This window comes from Gobio gobio, assembly GCF_949357685.1.
Source record: "Gobio gobio genome assembly, chromosome: 16".
Taxonomy (NCBI): Eukaryota; Metazoa; Chordata; class Actinopteri; order Cypriniformes; family Gobionidae; genus Gobio; species Gobio gobio.
This window is the reverse complement of record NC_137109.1, coordinates 22,890,871-22,912,378: the sequence shown is the minus strand read 5'-3', so window position 1 is coordinate 22,912,378 and position 21,508 is coordinate 22,890,871. Positions and strand designations below refer to the sequence as shown.

General features: G+C 36.7%; 2 protein-coding genes across 2 annotated transcripts; both read left to right on the top strand.

Annotated features, from left to right (window-relative positions):
• Nucleotides 1–875: 875 nt before the first annotated feature.
• Nucleotides 876–5,552, top strand: LOC307140258 (uncharacterized protein). The gene is made up of 4 exons (XM_079839615.1): nt 876–1,302; nt 1,422–1,480; nt 1,574–1,682; nt 4,469–5,552. The coding sequence occupies exons 1-3, from the start codon at nt 987–989 to the stop codon at nt 1,679–1,681; spliced, it is 483 nt and encodes a 160-aa protein (XP_079695741.1). The 5' UTR covers nt 876–986; the 3' UTR covers nt 1,682; nt 4,469–5,552.
• An 8,930-nt stretch (nt 5,553–14,482) lies between these two features.
• Nucleotides 14,483–19,155, top strand: msx2a (muscle segment homeobox 2a). Its single transcript, XM_079838843.1, has 2 exons — nt 14,483–14,850; nt 16,151–19,155. Exons 1-2 carry the CDS (start codon nt 14,517–14,519, stop codon nt 16,588–16,590), a joined length of 774 nt encoding a protein of 257 aa, XP_079694969.1. The 5' UTR covers nt 14,483–14,516; the 3' UTR covers nt 16,591–19,155.
• Nucleotides 19,156–21,508: the final 2,353 nt, after the last annotated feature.

Sequence of the window (21,508 nt, the reverse complement as noted above, 5' to 3'; positions counted from 1 at the left end):
AGAAAAAATATTATCAAAACTAAACGAAATAAGCTTCCTGACAAAAAAAAGTATAATTTTAGGGTCTCGGGTCATTTTGACCCACGAGGGAAGGATTTGTTTCAAAGTGCGAGGGAGGAATGAGGGTTAATTGAGATTTATCGACTGTTGTTTTAGCTTGTCTCTTTAATTTTAAGCTAAAACTGCTTGTTTGTACTTTGATTTTGGTGTAACTGTATAAAGCACCTCACCCTGGGGGGATTACCCACCTGTGGGAAAAAACGCCCCTTTGGTATAAATACATTTTTTGTTATAAAATCCAATAACATATTTAAAATTTATGCCATTGTCACTGTAATTTCTTTCTGTGAAAAAAAAGTTAATTGTGTCCTTAAGGGGTGTTTGCCCCCACTTTGCCCAAATTGCTTGGACAGTTCATCTGAAGCATTTATTGTGTAGCTATCTCATTCTCAAGTAGTGTAATGGAAGTCTAAAATGAAAAGAACATTTTGTCATAATTTAGTCATTCGCATGTCGTCATCAAACCTGTACTATCTAGGCGCTATATTTGATTTGAAAGCTACTTGCCTAATATTTTAAATGTATAAAGAGTTTGACTATGCACAAGTTTGGCTTCATATAAAGCTATAGTGTATTGCTTCTAAATACTTTTAATGTTTATATAGTACACAGAACACAAAGAAGGGAAATTACAGCATTTGTAAACAATTTAGTTTCATTGTATTGAAAAAAAATTTATTTGCCTAAATTACATAGTCATACGGGTTTGGAACACGAAACATGAGTGTTAAAAAATAATTAATGAACTGTTCCTTTAAGGGCATATCGGGTTCTTTACACTGCGCGCGTGATCGTGCGCCTCCAAACCTGAAGTGACCGTTGACGAGCTCGCCCTCTTCTGGCGATAATACATTGAACAGTTTGTGAAACAAAACTTTTTTTTAATAATTTATTTTCGATTGTAAAGTGTGGTTTCGTCGTTAACAATGGCAACTTACCGTAAATTACTCTACACACCGAGTTTCGACTCTCAGCCGTCCCAAACTGACAGGAAAGCAGGGCACACCGGGGAAAATAGCAAACACCATAAACTGAGTAGGAGGTTCAGGTTCACTCAAGAGACCCCCTCATCCTTGTTTGACATCAAAAGTCCAAAAATAACACCGTGTTTTTCAAGACAGATGAAAACAAACCATCTTTTGAGGTTTTACTCGAATATGAGGACCTCACAGAAATCTACTGTAAATCTGAGGGCACCTGAAGGCGGGAAATCACAGCGCGCCAAACCTGACGCTCGTGGAGGTGCGCCCAGACACTCACGCAGTCATACAAAACACACTGGTTTGTGTATCACTCTTGTGTAGAGCAGAATTATTTCAGTTGCATGTTCAGATGCAGTTGTGCTTTGTGTGTTTAAATAGGGCCCTCATCTGATACTTTTGGATTCCTACCAAGAGATGCTCAAGCTGCAAAGAAAATGGTGGGTTTGTGATAGTTTCAGAATTTAATATTATTTTATTTTCATTATAATGACCTGTGTGTGTTTTTTTCTTCTTCTTTTTTTCTATGTTAGTCCCAAACAAAACAGGATGTATTGAGCACAATCAAGAAAATGTTGGAGGAGAACAGGTTGATCAGAGAGCGGTTACACACCTTGAGGCAGCTGAGCCGAAGCAAATGAGGTTCGCCCATTGTCTGCAGTTTAAGGGATAGTTCTCCCCAATGTAGAAAGTGCTGTCACTATAGCTGTGTCCCAGAGGCTGTATCCTTCATGCATCACAGCCGTGCGACCAAGGCTGTTCCAATTTGAAGGCTCCTTCAAATGCGGCCTCGAAATGTGTCCTTCATTTCCTGTGAATGAAGGATACAAAAGATATTACACAGGATACCCAAAATTCATTGCGGGCCAGTGAAGACAGGATTTTTTACTCTTTAAACGTAAGTATTGGGTCTCAACTTACTCGTATCTAATGACACAAATGTAAAAATAAGAATACAACTTTAAAGCGGTTCAAATGTTTCATTGTTTTATGTGTTGGTGAGCCAAAGACAAATTTCCACCTCGGTGGACAATAAAGAAATACAATACAATTCAAATACAATACAAATGTTGACTTATCTTACTATGATGCAATTAGTTTATACACTTTATAATACAGAAATGGATCATAGTGAACATATTTAGACAGTTTGTGAACCCTGTTTTGTTTTCAGACAGTTGAATATAACTTTCAAAAAAGCCACAAACCTTACTGTCACTCAAAGGCAGCTGTCACAGTTGCTAGGCGACAAGAACAATACTCCGGCTAAACCGTCCCATTTAACAACGCTCGGTCCGACCTTTTTTGGGCCCTTCGAAGGATGCATCCTCTGAAGTCCGAGTCCTTTGAATGATGCAGACTCTGAATTGGGACATTACTCATATTTTCTAGTTGATATTGACCGTGCGTGTCAAGGCCATGAAGGTCAGCGCGTTGTTAAATGGGACGGTCTAGCCTACGGAGGATTAGAAACTGTGACAGCTGCCGTTAATGAGTGGCAGTAACGTTTGTACTGGATATTTTGGAAAGTTATATTAAACTGTCTGAAAACAAAACAGGATTCACAAACTGTCTAAATATGTTCACCATGGTTTATTTCTGTATATAATAAAGAGTATAAACTATATAATTGCATTTTAGTAAGATACGTCAACATTTGAACCATTTTAAAGTTTTATTTCTTGTTTTTACATTTGAGTCAATAGATACGAGCAAGTTGAAACCTAATACTTACGTTTAAAAGTGTAATTCAGCAATTTCTCTCAAAAAATCCTGTCTTCACTGGCCCACAATTAATTCTGGAATAGGCGAGGCTGTGAAAGATCCATATGTTGTATCATTTCATGGGAAACGAAGGACGCATTTGGAGGAGCCTTCAAATTGGGACGGCCTTCGTCATGCCACTGTGACGCATTCAGCCTTCGAGGAGGCAGCCTCTGAATTGGGACGCAGCTTATATGACTGTCTGCACTATTACTGCACCAGGCTATACACCGATCAAGCATAACATTATGACCACCTTTCTAATATTGTGTTGGTCCCCCTTTTACTGCCAAAACAGTCCTGACCCTTCGAGGCATGGACTCCACTAGACCCCTGAAGGTGTGCTGTTGTATCTGGCCCCAAGATATTAGCAGCAGATCCTTTGAGTCCTGTAAATTGTGAGGTGGGGTCTCCATGGATCAGACTTGTTTGTTCAGCCCATCCCACAGATGCTCGATTGGATTGAGATCTGGGAAATTTGGAGGCCAAGTCAACACCTAAAACTCGTGCTCCTCAAACCATTCCTGAATAATTTTTGCTTTGTGGCAGGGCGCATTATCCTGCTGAAAGAGGCCACAGACACCAGGGAATACCGTTTCCATGAAAGGGTGTACATGCTCTGCAATGCTTGGGTAGGTGATAAGTGTCAAAGTAACATCCACATGGATGGCAGGACCCAAGGTTTCCCAGCAGAACATTGCTCAAAGCATCACACTGCCTCTGCCGGCTTGCCTTCTTCCCATAGTGCATCCTGGTGCCATTTGTTCCCCAGGTAAGCGACGCACACGCACCCGACCATCCACGTGATGTAAAAGAAAACGTGATTCATCAGACCAGGCCACCTTCTTCCATTGCTCCATGGTCCAGTCCTGATGCTCACGTGCCCACTGTTGGTGCTTTTCGTGGTGGACAGGGGTCAGCATGGGAACCCTGACTGGTCTGCGGCTATGCACTGTGTATTCTGTGTAATATACCTTTCTATCAGAACCAGCATTAACTTCTTCAGTAATCTGAGCTACAGTAGCTCGTCTGTTTGATCGGACCACACGGGCCAGCCTTCGCTCCCCACGTGCATCAATGAGCCTTGCCGCCCATGACCCTGTCGCCGGTTCACCACTGTTCCTGCCTTGGACCACTTTTGATAGATACTGACCACTACAGTCTGGGAACACCTCACAAGAGCTGCAGTTTTGGAGATGCTCTGACCCAGTCGTCTAGCCATCAAAATTTGGCCCTTGTCAAACTCGCTCAAATCCTTATGCTTGACCATTTTTCCTGCTTCTAACACATCAACTTGTTCACTTGTTCACAGGACAAAATGTTCACTTGCTGCCTAATATATCCCACCCACTAACAGGTGCCGTGAGGAAGAGATAATCAGTGTTATTCACTTCACCTTCACCTTATGCTTGATCGGTGTATAAGCCTTCTTTAGTGTTAGGAAAACTGGAATTATGTATGAGAAAGAGCTGTGTGAAGAACATTAAGGAGAATAAATAATTTTTTACTTAAGGTAAACTGTTCCTTTAATGCCATTTTATAGAGCTTGTTGGTTTCTAAAATCACCAGCAGATACGAGATGAAAATTTTTAGCCCTTATTATCTTCTGAACAAGTCAACATACTTGAATGTCAAGTATGATTTACATCTGGTTTTAATTTCAGGTGGTACCACATGCAGTGAATTTCGAAGAGGAAAAGAATGCTGTTCACTCGGTCATTTGTCAGCGAGACTAGAGGGCAATAGGATGAGCTTTTATTTGTGCACCTTTTATGATTGTTCATAAATAGTTATATTGCCTAATAATTATAGGATAATATATGCCTAATAAGTCATATATAAGAGTTTAACATCTAAATTCTCACTACTCATAAATTGAACAAGTTATGGAGGAAATGAGTATGAGCTACAGATGACCACTAGATGGTGATATATCCAAAATTAAAAGCAGCGATATAAACTGCTGTGAGGCTCCCGTGCACTTCCACGCTTTGCATTTTAAATGGATTTACTAGTTGTTGTTTTTGTTATTACTTTTTTAAATATTCATAAAGAGAATGGCCTTCCAATGTGTTGTTGAAGTGTTCATTCAATGCCATTAATGTATAGCTATATTGGTTGATAAATGAACCTTAAATACTCCATTCATCACTAAAACACTGTTGCCTCTCTGTGGTGTGAATGTTTGCGAATATAGTGACAGCATGTATTTTGGTTGTTATTGCATGTCAAGTCATGTTAAAAAACGTTTCTGAAGGTTCAAATCAGCAACAAAAGTTATTGGAGACTTAGAATTTAGTGAAAACAATTGTCAGTAAATGACAATTAAATTGCACATCTTGCTTATGCAGGTTGTGGGTTTGTGGCAGAAGTCGATTAATCATGTTGTCAAGTCAAGTCTGTATAATGGGCCAATAAACCCAAGGCTTGATTACAGACAATGATACTTATAGTGTAGGCCCCTCTCCTGGGCGCCTGTGATGATTATGTGTTTTCCTTGAGCATCAGCTAAATGGCAGTGGGTAGATCTCCAAGATTAAATGCAGGTTAAATGCAACTACTGTAAATGTTTGTTGTAGATTAGGATAAATGATAGAACTCGGGTAAGAAAGGAATAGTTGCTCGGGGATGTTTAGATCTCTCACAATGGCCAGCTAAACATGTATTTCACAATATGTTCGTTTGGTCCTTGAAATTAAATATCTCACGATGAATCATCAATAAATTGACAGGATTATGTCAAATATGAATTGAACTGCCATAAAGTGTTAAGCAAGGGCTTAAGAAGAAAGAAAGCCCAGAACAATGAGCTGCATGCATGACATTCAGGCCTTGAACATTTGATATGGATTCCAGCACTGAATTAAGCTGTAATTATTTTCACCACCAGGCTCATTTAGGTCCATGTGTTGAAACATGCTAAGCAAGGGGAGTCACACCTTCTCTTTAGCACTGTTATGAGTCATTAGCCACAAGCAGGGGTTGCTTCATGTCATTTTTGTAATGATGTGCGAATAAACGGAGAAAACACAAATTATCTCGCACAGAATTGGACCACACTCAATGTACACAATTTCCAAACACTGTATGACAATTACAATTGTTTAACACGTACACAAAAAAATGGTGCTATAATGCACTAAAAGTGGTTCTTGGCTCGTAATCATAGGGGAACCGCTTTTGGTGCTATATAGCACCATATCTTAACAAGTTCTGTATATGGTAGCGGTGCTATATAGCACCTCAGCCAAAGAACCGCTGAAGAACCACTGAAGCACCAAGATTGGTGCTATACAGCACTTAAAGCGGTTCGGTTCCCCTATGATTACGAGCCAAGAACCACTTTTAGTGCCATATTGCACCTTTTTTTCTGTTTTATTCACTTTATTCCTTTGTCTACTTTTATAATAAATCACGCAAATAATATTTTGCTTGGGATATCTTCTGTGATCAGCCCAGCTTTATGCTCCTAGCTTTTAGCTTCAAAGGGCTCATTGAACTTCAATACAATACAGTTTTTCATTTTTGTTGGTTGTATTTTCTGCTCTCTCGTCTACATCACCATAAAGCTATTTATCTTCTTCTTTTTTGGGGGGGTATTCAGATTTAATATATTGTGTTTAATGACACATTATGTTATAATGAGCTCCAGCAGACAGATCAAATCTCTACTTCTCTGTCTTTGGCTCTCAACTCTGCACAGGCTTGATGTGGTTGGATGCACACAAAGCACTGACTCGGTTTTACACTGCCACACACACCTTACGTTACTGGTTACATTTGCACATCCTTTGCCTTATTTCCTTTTAACGGCAGCATCCATAATTAATGAAATGTCACCCCTTGAATAGCTGGAATTAGTAGGCTCTTTGTTTGAGGCACATGGAAGGAGATATTGTGAAAGCATAGGCACTTTGTAGCTTCTGCTTGAACTCCGTTAATAACACCAATAACAATTGGCTGGTGCTACTGCTACAGAGTGTACCTGTAAATGTATTGCACTGATTCAACACAACCGGAGAAACGCAGGACATGTATGGCTCCAGGGATGTGGTCTTGTCTGTGCTTTGGTGAGGCCAACCGTGTGGAAAAGCCCAACATGACCAAATTCCTGATTGTGAATGATATACAGCTACAATTTAAGACGGAGCACAGACAATAAGGCTTCATATAATAGATGTGAACCACTGACCCTGTGGCTGATGGCAATCTCATTAACCAGTGCTTTATGGCTTTTAATTCACAATGTGACAGACAGCAATAAAAGTTCCTCTACCTCTTGAATTATAAAACATGCTGTAAAAAAAAGTCCTTGGTAGAAGCAACTACAGAGTGCAGTTGCTTGCGTGACAGCTGAGAAAAATAACATAAGTCCACAAAGAATTCCTCGAAATTTGACACACGGAAGCCACACCTAAATGATTCTTGGTGAAATTATCAAAATCACATCTTACTTTTCTCAGAAATGGTTTTGTCATCTTAACTTCTAGCACATAGGTATAATTGCATATTGCCTTGAGGAAATAGATGGCGTCAGGAAGAAGCCTTCAAGCGCTTTACACTGATGAGGGCGTAATAAGAACCTGGAATCATACAGCAAAGTGGGACACAGACAGGCAGTCCAGCTGTGTCAGAAACATTAGGCTCACTGTGCATGTGTCTATTGGTATGTGAGCTCACACTCATCAGCAGTAAGTTCAGTCACAGTATAGTGGCTTCCTTCCTGACTGGCACTGCATTTTCACTCTATGAGGTCTAATGGAAAAAGCAATTCCAAAAAAAATCCACTATCCACGTGCCGAACGTCATTCCTACTAGCCATGTGAAGTGCCTCATCTGGTGGCTTTTTTCTATAATCAGAAAAATGAGGTCAAGTTTGATATTGTGCTGCATTTGTGAACTGAATGTTCCCGTAGTGCAGCTCACCCCTAAAAGTGGGGTTGTCTGCTGCATCAAAAATTCCGACTCTAGGGACATGAATTGTGCATAATGGTCTGCTTAAATTTCAGTGTAGCTTAATGAGACGAACTGAACTGTTTAAAGGCACCGAACAGCGAAATTGTTATGAGGTTCAAATTGAAATCTTTAATTTTGTATATTTTCAGAATTTCACATTGGATAATGCAAGTTTAACTCTTTTTAGGATTATTTTTTAAAAAATGTTAATTTGTGATTAAATACACTGTTAAAAAAAGTAAGTGATGCTGCCTTGACATTTTAAGTTTAGTCAACCTGAAATGTGAAGTAATACAGTTGTGGTCAGAATTATTGGCACCCCTGGTAGATCAAACACACACACTTTCAATTCTTTTACTTCAATATAAGGTTACATTTTTACGATTTTTGTTCAGCGCAATAAACAATTACAGCCATCTTTGATCATATTTACCAGGGGTGCCAATAATTCTGACCACAACTGTGACAATTTAGATATTTGAATTTACTAAGCTTAACATTTTATGGCAGCACGAAAACTAATTTTTTTACGTTGAAACAACAATGTTGTGCAGTGTATGTCGATTATGTGCAAATTATGTTCCCACGCTATTTTAGTTCAGTGATCTGGTACAAAATGTTCCTAAAATGGTTTAATCAGTACAACTAACAGGATCAATTTTGTCTTCATTTATAAAATTTATTGTATAAAATGTCAAGCACTATTCTATGGAAGCTTGTTTCTGCCACAGAATAAAAAGGTAATTGTGACGTTTTATCTCACTATTCTGACATTATAACTCGCAATTCTTACTTCTTTTCTCAGAATTGTGAGATATAAACTCGTAATTCTTCGAAAAAAAGTTAGTATTTTCCCCCTCAGAATTGGACTTCATATCACGCAATTGCGAAAGAAGTCAGAATTGCGAGTTATAAATTCAGAATTGTGTGATATAAAGTCAGGATTGTGAGATATAAAGTCAGAATTGTGAGATATAAAGTCAGAATTGTGTTATATAAAGTTAGAATTGTGCGATATAAAGTCAGAATTGTGTGATATAAAGTCAGAATTGTGAGATATAAAGTCAGAATTATGAGATATAAAGTCAGAATTGTGAGATATAAAGTCAGAATTGTGATATAAAGTCAGAATTGTGTGATATAAAGTCAGAATTGTGAAATTTAAAGTCAGAATTACGTGATATAAAGTCAGAATTGTGAGATATAGTCAGAATTTTGAGTTGTAAGTCAGAATTGCGAAATATAAAGTCCGAATTGCTTGTAATAAAGTCCGAATTGTGAGATATAAAGTCCGAATTGTGAGATATAGAGTCCGAATTGTGAGATACAAAGTCAGAATTACGTGATATAAAGTCAGAATTGTGTGATATAAAGTCAGAATTGTGAGATATAAAGTCAGAATTGCGAGTTATAAAGTCAGAATTGCTAGTTATAAAGTCAGAATTACGTGATATAAAGTCAGAATTGTGTGACATAAAGTCCGAATTGTGATGTGTAAACTCAAAATTGCGAGAAAAAAAGTCAGAATTGTGAGATATCAAGTCAGAATTATGAGGTATAAAGTCAGAATTGTGAGATATAAAGTCAGAATTGTGATATAAAGTCAGAATTGTGTGATATAAAGTCAGAATTGTGAAATATAAAGTCAGAATTACGTGATATAAAGTCAGAATTGTGAGATATAAAGTCAGAATTGTGAGATATAAAGTCAGAATTGTGAGATATTGTGAGATATAAAGTCAGAATTGTGATATAAAGTCAGAATTGTGTGATCTAAAGTCAGAATTGTGAGATATAAAATCAGAATTGCGAGTTATAAAGTCAGAATTGCTAGTTATAAAGTCAGAATTACGTGATATAAAGTCAGAATTGTGTGACATAAAGTCAGAATTGCGATGTGTAAACTCAAAATTGCGAGAAAAAAAGTCAGAATTGTGAGATATAAAGTCAGAATTGCGAAATATAAAGTCAGAATTGCTTGTAATTAAGTCAGAATTGTGAGATATAAAGTCAGAATTGTGAGTTATAAAGTCAGAATTGTGATAAAAAGTCAGAATTGTGAGATATCAAGTCAGAATTGTGTTATAAAGTCAGAATTGCAAATTATAAAGTCAGAATTGCGAGTTATTAAGTCAGAATTACGTGATATAAAGTCAGAATTGTGAGATATAAAGTCAGAATTGTGAGATATAAAGTCAGAATTGCGAGTTATAAAGTCAGAATTGCTAGTTATAAAGTCAGAATTACATGATATAAAGTCAGAATTGTGTGACATCAAGTCAGAATTGCGATGTGTAAACTCAAAATTGTGAGAAAAAAAGTCAGAATTGTGAGATATAAAGTCAGAATTGTGAGGTATAACCTCGCAATTGCGAGTTGTAAGTCAGAATTGCGAGAAAAAAAGTCAGAATTGTGAGATATAAAGTCAGAATTGTGAGGTATAACCTCGCAATTGCGAGTTGTAAGTCAGAATTGCGAGTTGTAAGTCAGAATTGCGAAATATAAAGTCCGAATTGCTTGTACTAAAGTCAGAATTGTGAGATAAAAAGTCAGAATTGTGAGATATAAAGTCATAATTGTGAGTTATAAAGTCATAATTGCGAGTTATAAAGTCAGAATTGCGAGTTATTAAGTCAGAAATACGTGATAAAGTCAGAATCGTGAGATATAAAGTCAGAATTGTGAGTTATAAAGTCAGAATTGCGAGTTATAAAGTCAGAATTGCAAGTTATTAAGTCAGAATTACGTGATATAAAGTCAGAATTGCGATGTGTAAACTCAAAATTGCGAGAAAAAAAGTCAGAATTGTGAGATATAAAATAAGAATTTTGAGTTATAAAGTCAGAATCGTGTGATAAAAAGTCAGAATAGTGTGATATAAAGTCAGAATTACGTGATATAAAGTCAGAATTGTGATATAAAGTCAGAATTGCGATGTGTGAACCCAAAATTGCGAGAAAAAAAGTCAGAATTGTGCAATATAAAGTCAGAATTGTGAGTTATAAAGTCAGAATTGTGTGATAAAAAGTCAGAATTGTGAGATATAAAGTCAGAATTGTGAGATATAAAGTCAGAATTGTGTGATATAAAGTCAGAATTGTGAGATATAAAGTCAGAATTGTGAGATATAAAGTCATAATTGCGAGTTATAAAGTCAGAATTGCGAGTTATTAAGTCAGAAATACGTGATAAAGTCAGAATCGTGAGATATAAAGTCAGAATTGTGAGTTATGAAGTCATAATTGTGAGTTATAAAGTCATAATTGCGAGTTATAAAGTCAGAATTGCGAGTTATTAAGTCAGAAATACGTGATAAAGTCAGAATCGTGAGATATAAAGTCAGAATTGTGAGTTATAAAGTCAGAATTGCGAGTTATAAAGTCAGAATTGCAAGTTATTAAGTCAGAATTACGTGATATAAACTCAGAATTGCGATGTGTAAACTCAAAATTGCGAGAAAAAAAGTCAGAATTGTGAGATATAAAATAAGAATTTTGAGTTATAAAGTCAGAATCGTGTGATAAAAAGTCAGAATAGTGAGATATAAAGTCAGAATTACGTGATATAAAGTCAGAATCGTGAGATATAAAGTCAGAATTGTGAGATATAAAGTCATAATTGTGAGTTATAAAGTCAGAATTGCGAGTTATTAAGTCAGAAATACGTGATAAAGTCAGAATCGTGAGATATAAAGTCAGAATTGTGAGTTATAAAGTCAGAATTGCAAGTTATTAAGTCAGAATTACGTGATATAAAGTCAGAATTGCGATGTGTAAACTCAAAATTGCGAGAAAAAAAGTCAGAATTGTGAGATATAAAATAAGAATTTTGAGTTATAAAGTCAGAATCGTGTGATAAAAAGTCAGAATAGTGAGATATAAAGTCAGAATTACGTGATATAAAGTCAGAATTGTGATATAAAGTCAGAATTGCGATGTGTAAACCCAAAATTGCGAGAAAAAAAGTCAGAATTGTGCAATATAAAGTCAGAATTGTGAGTTATAAAGTCAGAATTGTGTGATAAAAAGTCAGAATTGTGAGATATAAAGTCAGAATTGTGAGTTATAAAGTCAGAATTGTGAGATAAAAAGTCAGAATTGTGAGATATAAAGTCAGAATTGTGAGATATAAAGTCAGAATTGTGAGATATAAAGTTAGAATTGTGAGATATAAAGTCAGAATTGCGAGTTATAAAGTCAGAATTGCGATGTGTAAATTCACAATTGTAAAATAAAAAGTCGCAGTCAAAAGGTTTTTTTTTTCTGTGGCGGAAACAAGCTTCCATACTATCCAGAACTTCCTTTAACTTTTATGGCTATGAAATGACAGTATTTTCTAAACCCAGCTGAACCGTGTACTTAAAATAATGTAACTGCAGTTCAAACTGTGTTGTTCTCTCTGCTGGCCCAGTGTCAGCCAACATTACGAGCCAAAGCAAGCAATAAAACTGATGGGTAAACTGATTATATTATCCTGTGCATCTCTTACATGGATTTGCTTCTGAAGTAGAAGTAGTTGTTTGCTGGGTGTCTGAATCTCTATCATTTGCTCACTGACCCTCAAAAGCAATCTGGGCCAAACAGTGAAAAAAGTAAATTCACTGTAAAGTATGATGTAAGCGAGCAGTGTGCAAGTACTACACATTTAAACTTGCGTCACGTTTAACATTTATTTGGCAGTTTTGTGTGTCATTCTTAGGTCTTTAGTTCATGCTATGTTTATTTACAAATAGTAATGAAGACCAAATTGTGAGCAATTGCTTTCAAATGAAAAACATGTAGCAACGCCAGTTTATGTCAAATCTTATTGACTGCATGCTTTTTGTGAATTTCTTTTTTTTATGACTTAATTACGTCTTCCACTTGAATCAAATCATAATCACCCATTATCTGAACAGTTTTTCCAGTCCACCTGGTGTGCTTTCCCATGCTCTCTGTAGCAATTCTGTAACAATCATTCCTTTTGGCCCATGCTGTATATAACAATCTGCCTTGTCTACAGCGCCACAGGCCACAGCAGCCAAATCCTTGTCAGGGATTATCTGTTAAATTCCCTCTAGTGTTGACCCTGTACATAGAGTTTGTATTGCATATTATGTGACAGTATTGGCAGGAGTGAACTTCCTGACGTTTTCTCTTTTTCCACTAATGAGCACAATATGCTGTTCCTGCTATAGTCTTAATGACGTTTTTTTGTTTCTTTTTTTTCCCTTCCACTTAATTCTCTAGTTTAACATTCTAAATGACTTTAAAGAACACAAATTATCCTGATTTTTACCCTCAGGAGTGTACCCTAATCACTACCATTACAGAGGGGAATATGTAAAGGTGAATGCTAAAATGATTCCCAAAGCATTTAAGTATAGAACGCAAGTGATGCGAACACAGTGATTCACAAAGCTTAATGAAGCCATAAGCCAAGGCCTTTGCCACAGAATTAAACCTGTCACGATTACAGAGTATGACTCCTCTGGAGAGCTGTAATAATGGTGCAGGAGCCCAGACTTGGTGGAGACACTTAAGTGTTAGTTTTGACAGGACTGACTTGTACTTCTGCATTCTCTAGGAATCAAATAATTACCACAGTGCCATGCAACTTCTGCAGTGGGAAAAAAAGGAGTTGCATGTTAAGTTTGTTTTGCGTTGCATTTTGTTTTCGATTTCTTGTATAAACATTGCTGATTTGTGCAAAGATCCTATTAAATGCACATTTAGTTGTACAAACCTTTCCCATCATTTGCTGTACAATATTTTCCTTTCAGTGCAGAGATCTGACAGAACAGAGGAGAGTTCATAGCCTTTGAATTGACAGACTCGGGATATATGAGTGGGCGCCATACACCTTGAGAAGGTAGCAATTTTCCATTATTACGGTTAAATCCTGGTAAAAATGAACCGGATTCCAGGAGCCTAATTACAAGGTGTTAATAGCAACAACAATATAATTACTGTAATTTACATGCTAGCCAGAAACATTTGGTCCCCTCCAAACATATGTCACAAATGTTATCAGCTCACTGCAAAAAAAAACTCTTTTTGCTTTTTTTCTTGTTTCCAGTCCAAATATCTAAAAATTCGAGGTGCATTTACTAGATGAGTAAAATGACATTTTACATTTTTCTTGTTTTCTGGGTAAAAAAAAAGTGAGTTTTTGCTTAAAACAAGCAAAATTATCCGCCAATTTAAGAAAAATAAGCTTATTTCTTATTTAGAAACAAGATTTCAATCAGGAACTAGATTGAAAAAGCAGTCCTTTTGCTGTATCGAGGTTTTAATAAATTGTTGTTTTTAAATAAAAAAAAGAAATCCATTAAAACTTTCTTGTAAATAAAAACGTGCCTCGCAGTGAGTAGGCTAGGCTATATAAGTGACAAGCTTTATTATGCATCTTGAAATGTAGCCTAGCCTACAAATTATTGATGCGAGAGTAATTTGAAGAAAATCTAAAAGTCTAATTTTAGTTTATATATTTCCCCCACTATAAACATCACATTATGGTCTAAATATAACCTCTTCATCCATGAAGAGTATCATTTAACCACTCGGGATCTTCACTGATGAGGCAATCATGCGTCCATCTCCCTACAAACAAACAATCATTCTCTGTCCCAGGATGTCGAAAAGGGCTAAGTAGGCGGCTCTCTAGGTTTTTAGACAGCCTCTGACTGAACGATGATTGGTTCAAACTGTGGATAGTCTTGTAACTTTTGTCAAGTTATTGTTAGTCATGTAAAAGTTAGAGCGAGCCAACAGGTTAATGGTTCTTTCTCGAGTTTCCATGTGGAATATAGATATAGTTATTTTACGCGGAATGATTTCAGCCAATTATAAAGGTAAAGTGTCCTCCGATGAAGATGAGGATGACCATGGTTCACGGTCACCTCCGCCGGTTCGGGCGCAAAGTCTCCCGTTCAGCGTCGAAGCCCTCATGTCGAAGAAAGGAAGGAGTGAATCAACTTCACAGGAACTGATTCAGATGCCATGCATTAAAAATCAGGATGATAGATCTGTGATATATTCCTCCAAACGTCGTGAATCTGTCAAAGAGGACTCTTCCTGGATCAATAAACCCACACAATCAACATCACCACGTAAGTTATCAGATTAAAAAATTATTTTGACACTAAGTAATAACGTTATAGTGTCTGAATGACATTCACACAGAGAAAAAGGGTGTCAAAATTGTACCTTTAGGGGTACAACAAAAAAAGGACATCTTTGCATCTTTTTGTTTTGTTTTGTTTTGTTTTTTTACCACAAAAAGGTTCACAGTAGTACCATAAGGTACGTAGGCTATTTGTACTCTAAGGCAGGGGTTTTCAATCTTTTTGATGCCATGGACCCCCAAATATGATGAACCTTTTATGAGGGACCCCTTCCTAAAATCCATCTCTATATGTTTTTGTATGGAAAAAAACATTTAAACAGTTAAATAGTAAGTGTGACATTATAAATGCAACATATTGTTTCCAAACTTAAATTGGCTATACTTAATGTTGGATGTATAAACCTGAAGAAAAACATTTTCAATTTAAAAATGATTTCTATAAGCAACCTTCACAATAAATGTATGTAAGCTTGCAGCTTACGTACTGCGTTAGGAATACTGCCTTAAAACCCCAGTGAGCGAGATAAAGGGGACTATATTGAGAAAAACTCACTAGAAAGATACAAAGCAAACATAAACAATACTGGAATGTATGTATACGGAAAGAAAGGAGAGAAACATTTAGAAATAAAACAGATAGAATGTTCAGTAGACTTTATGCGTTTTTGCTTTGTCTTTTTATTCTCTGAAAGTTTCTGTGGACCCCTTAGAAGGTCCCCGGACCCAAGTTTGAAAACGCCTGCTCTAAGGTACTAATATGCACCTTTTAGGAGTAAAAAAAGGTACAAAGACGTACTTTTAAGGGTAATGCCCCAGTGGCAAGCTGTTGTACCCCTAAAGGTTAAATTTTGACATATCTTTCTCTGTGTGTAGATATTAAACAACGTGGCATCTTGTTAACAATAATTGAGCCTTTTTCAGAACTAACTTTCCTGAGCCAACTGGTGTCAGTGTGATTTTTTTAGTGAGTGATTCTAGCAGATTAACGATAGGTCTGACACTTCATTGTAAATTGTGTTGTTTTATCATTTCAATAATGCAAAACAAACAAACAGATATAATAGAAAATACGTAAGAGAATATACAGTGCCCCCCAAAGTATGCTTTTAAAAACAGATTGATAGTTACAAGATATTTGCAAGAATAAATATTCAGCATTGTAAACAGCAGATCTGGTACACAATGTATTTTATGAGTTTTCCCTGTTAAAGCAAATTAGTCATCTGCCCTAGCTGTTTATTACCTAGTCGTTTACGAGCTAAATTTATGAACTCATTTTACAGGAGCAACGAGTCCCGCGGCATGCACTCTCAGAAAGCACAAGACGAACCGCAAACCCCGAACCCCCTTCACCACTACGCAGCTCTTGGCCCTCGAGCGCAAGTTCCGTCAGAAGCAATACCTGTCTATCGCAGAACGTGCTGAGTTTTCCAGCTCTCTCAGCCTGACCGAGACACAAGTGAAGATCTGGTTCCAGAACCGAAGAGCGAAGGCTAAGCGACTGCAGGAGGCAGAGCTGGAGAGGCTCAAAATGACCAGCAAACCCATCTTGCATCCTGGCCTCACTCTACCGTTTCCACTCTGTACGCAACCCCAGACAGCAGCTCTATTGTGCGGACAGTCTTTCCCTTTCAGTAGACACATGCTGCCCTTCGCACCTGTAGGAATATACTCCACACCAATGGGTTACAGTGTGTGTCCTCTGTCCAAAGAGACAGTCTAGAGGATCTTATCGAAAGCTATTCGTGGAAACACTCTGCTGGACTGACATTTGTATGTTTGACACATCTACATGGGTTTCCATAAGATTACTTTTTATGTTGATTTCTATTTTTAATCAGAACAAATGAAAAGTAGACTTGCTGGTTTGAGTTTTCTGATTTTTAAGTGTCACAAAATGTAATGCTGTTCTTGTAATTGCCATTTTAGGATATTATATTACCCAATGTTTTACATTAAAATATTGATGTAAGTGTGATTTTGAGTCACGCTAAAGAAAATGTCAAGTATATTAATAATTTTACCACTAGCCTTAAAGGCACACTATGTAAGATTTTTGGATTAAAAAAATCCATAAACCAGAACAATGTTATATATTTTGTTGGCTTGGGTACTTACATTTAAATCCAGATAAATAAGCAATTTTAACCAGGACACGGATCGTGTCCATGCATCAATTTCCGGTTTTATCTTATTTTTATTTTATAGAAACCATGGAAACAACAAAGCACTGTAACAGGTGAGCACCTGTTTGGATATACATTTATAAGCAGAAAACTAATAGTTTTTATACAGCTCAACACAGTTAGCCTTATTGTTTAAATCTCGTTTTCTAGCGTCTCATAGTAGCCGCCAAGCGAACACACAGAGTAGCATTATAATATAACTTTCAGCACACTCAAATGTACCTAATATGATAAAACAGCGCTGCATAGGGCAGCAAAATTTATATCACGATATATTTCGGTCGATGCGATATAATTCCGATATCGATATGAACTATATAAAAGCCTAAGAAAAACTGCCAAGAACGCCCACAACGGATGTCTGTACCTACAAACTTCTGAAAAACGAATTTGTAGAGTCTATGAAACCTCCTCCTATAAAACGATATAATATTTTACTCTCAGAATATTCTATTGGGTGGAACTGCTTCAGATGGTGGAACAGATTTGTTGTGTTCCCGCTGCTAGTCGGCACCACTCTCGGGCACATTTTGCAGCACACTGAAACCTGTAGTTTATCAGATCTTAGATAGCCGAACCACTTCCACACCACTGAATTAGTCTTTCCTCTCTTATCAACTATTTCTTCTGCTTTCTCCTTACTTGTGGAAGCTCGTTCAGTCACATTTGTGTTGTGGTCAGGGGTACTCATTTTGTAGCTAAAGCTTGCTGCGTCTTAGCCTACTACTGCTGAGCACTAGCTGCATGTCTGTGGTGTACGTCATCACGCAAGTAGCCAATCGTGTTCTGCTCTTTCTGACTGCTGCGCCCTGAACGTCAATCAGTGAGACACCGTTATCGAAAAGAATTATATCGCAATATATATTGATATTATTGTCCAGCCCTAGTGCTGCGTTACCCCACATACGCATGAGTGGAAGAAGCGGAAGCGGTCGTCTACGGCATGATAAAAGCTCCACTTCTGTCGAGCCGTGTGTCGCGCTCGTCTCTCCTTAGAAATCGCTCCAGCGGCCTCGTTCCGCTCCAACGGCTTTCAGCCCCACCCTGCTTCATACACAGTAACATTAATAAATCTTTAATTCATTGGCTACATTGGTCGGTGAAGACAACAACTCCCATGATTCCGCGAAATCAAGGCATCATCAAGCTACACCTTTGTTTTGAATAAGGGAACTCTACTGGCGTAAATTACATATTGTGCCTTTAAAGTATTTTTGTATAATGAATTCAAATTCAGAAGCAAATGTAACATATATTTTGACACATGATTTACAGAATGTGCTGATTTAGAGTTACACCAAGATCTATAGGCCAGTCAGTGTATTTTCTGATTTCCTAATTGGAAATCTTAGAGGATAAACTACTAAGATTAAACCTTTTTTGCTCAGTCGAGGTGTTTCGGGAGATCAGCTCACGCTCCAAGTCGCATGATTGCTAATGCTTTTTAAATTGAGCTGCTGAAAAGAGGCTTTTTAAAGCGCCCATGCTCATAATCAGTGGAATTGCTGGTTGACCTCTGGATCTCTCTTCATGCTGGTGGTCCCAGGAAAGTTAATTAAACGGTGTCATTACATGACGCACTAAAACACTGGGTTAGCCGCGTAAGTATTTAACTTCGTAAATCTCTCTGTGTGCTGCAACCAAGGAATGTGTCGACCTGATCCATTTCTAAAATCTTAAGAAATGCAATGTTGCATATCATTTATGATGGATTAATTGGCTTTGTTGTGTCGCTGAGTTTCCATGAAATAATCTATAATCTTCTGCTGGTGTAATTGCATATATGTGGGGTATCTACACAGTAAAAATAGCCCGATATAATAGCCGCCTTCAGTCACAGTCCCTGAGCCGGAGTGACTGAACACAACTGCTTATTTTCCATAGACACCAACCGTGTCTTAGCATGTCCCTTTGGTAGGTCTTCTCCGCATGGTCTACCCTTTTAAAAATACCCTTGGCTTTGTATTGCAATTTGACTTTGAGCCTTAACTGATTTTGAATGCCGAGCTCCACATCAACCAGACTCTTTACTAATTGTCCTTACCCTCCAAGTTTAACTCCACCAATGTGAAATGGTGTATGAGAGCTCAGTGATAAAGTGCAAAAAAACATTACATGATTGGCTTCACCTTCTTTTGCTCACTTAACTGTGGCATTGTTTGGCAACCGACAAAGTGTTTCCCATTACTCTACACTATGTTACAATTAGCGGCCATTTCACAGTCTATTTCTATTTCTTTGTTTTTAAAACAAGGCTGCAACATTAGTTTGATAACAGATCGTTCTGTGGCACAAAACTGTCTTTTGACCCGAGAGGGTAGTTTCACTTCATCTTGATTGAAACTCAAAAGATCCCCATGCCAAGTTTTTCTGACTGTTCAGTCCATTGAGTGGAAGGCTTTGATCCTTAGTGACTACAAGGGAGGTCTAAAAAAGGTGTTTTTATTGTATTTATTTGCGCAAATGTAGCACTTCAGATTATTACATTTGCCTGAGAGAAAAAGGAACCATTTACTAAATGATAGCCTCTCACTGACCCTAATTCTTTTGACATTTAGCATATATTATAATCTAACTGAAACACATTCATTCATTACAATAGATAAAACAAAGTCACTAATAGGCACATCTAGATATTCTAGAAGCTTATAAAAGTCATAACTTAATATTTTTCAACTAATACCATATTGTATCTAATCAGTAACTTTTCATCAATGAGTGAATGCACAAAAATCTTACAGTTTTGGACGTTACCTTGTTTTTACCATGCTATTACTAAATGTACCCTCTTTTTATGAATTATTTATGAATAATTTTTATGAAAATGTTGATAAATTATTGTGCGGTATATCGTTAAATTTTTTGCAAAGCAACACACAGGAGCGCAAAATCCTTAGTATTTATATTCTGTATCTTTTTGCATAAAAAATCATAAAATTTAATGCAAAGCATCAGGCGTTTCCATCATGCGAAAAGACCTAGGTGACTCACATCGCTCCCCTGCATGTTGCTTTGCATAAAATTCAACGATATACCGCACAATAACGAATTTATAGATAAAATAAAATGTACACAAACCTGTAGGCCTATTTAACCAAAGACATGCACCAATTTGACGGGGCTCTCTCCTGAAGAGGTCGCAAAAAAAAGCCCTAGGGTTGTTATGTCTGACCCAGGATTTGGGTAACACAAACTACCAAAAAACAATGGGTTGTTACCTTACGGACCCACACAAAAACTACCCAAACACTGAAAAAATAACCCCCAAAAAATTATATAAAGAACCCACTTTATATTAGGTGGCCTTAACTACTATGTACTAACATTTAAATTAATCATTTGATACAATGCACTTATTGTGTACAAACATGTGTTTACATTGTACTTATATTTTTTAAATTACCTGCATGTAATTACATATGTAATTATTACGTTTATAATTACACTGATGACACTTCCCTTACACCTAACCCTACCCTTAAACCACACACCACCACATTGGTCTCTAACTTTTCCCGTATCCCACCTCAATATCATCAAAGGTATTTTGCAATACAATATGAACATAATAAGTACATTGTACTTATAAGTACATAGTAGTTAAGGTCACTTGGGAAAATAAATAAATAATTTCAATTTTTGACAGTCGTAAACACAAAAATAATAGTAAAAACAATACATTAAAAATCTTAATTAAACATTTTTATGTAGGCTACCTCTTCTGGGTCAAAAGAGACCCGAATGCAATAGGAGGGTTAAAAGAGTTAGAAGTCCTTTTGTGTCCTACAAACCAAGACTGCAGAGCTAAGGACAGAAGTAAACTAAATACTGATAAAGGACCGTTTTGGTTCAAGCCCCACATTTAAAAGAAAAAATGAGGTGGCTTCAAAACATTATTGGCTTCCTAGATGCTAATCTAACTGATTTGGTTTTGCTGACCTTGTGTCAATATAGATTCTGATTGTTATCCAGCAGTGCCTAGTGCTGGTGTTTTAAAATGTCCACTAGATGTAGCAATTTCTTTGAGAAAATTAAGTCAAGACAGTTAATTTACAATGCACATTGACTAAAAAATCCAGAAAGTTTTTAAAGTTTACAATAAAATATTTTATAGATAGACAATGTGTCTATATTCATTACTTACTTTGTCTATATTTATTGTAACACTTCACTTTTACAGTTTTTTACAATCGCTATGACAATTTTTTCAATACTTTTAACAAATTTCATAAACTCTTAACACACCAACACACCTACATCACACAATTGCCAAAACGGTTAATTTCATGCTCAAAATCACACATTATAAACTGAACTCCAAAACTAATTTTCAAAATACAATAATTCACTAACACAATACACAAAACACTGTCTACCAAAACCCTAACACATGTTCTCTTCCAACAGGAACATTTAGTCAATCATAGCACAATGTCATAAAAACACTAAAACTAG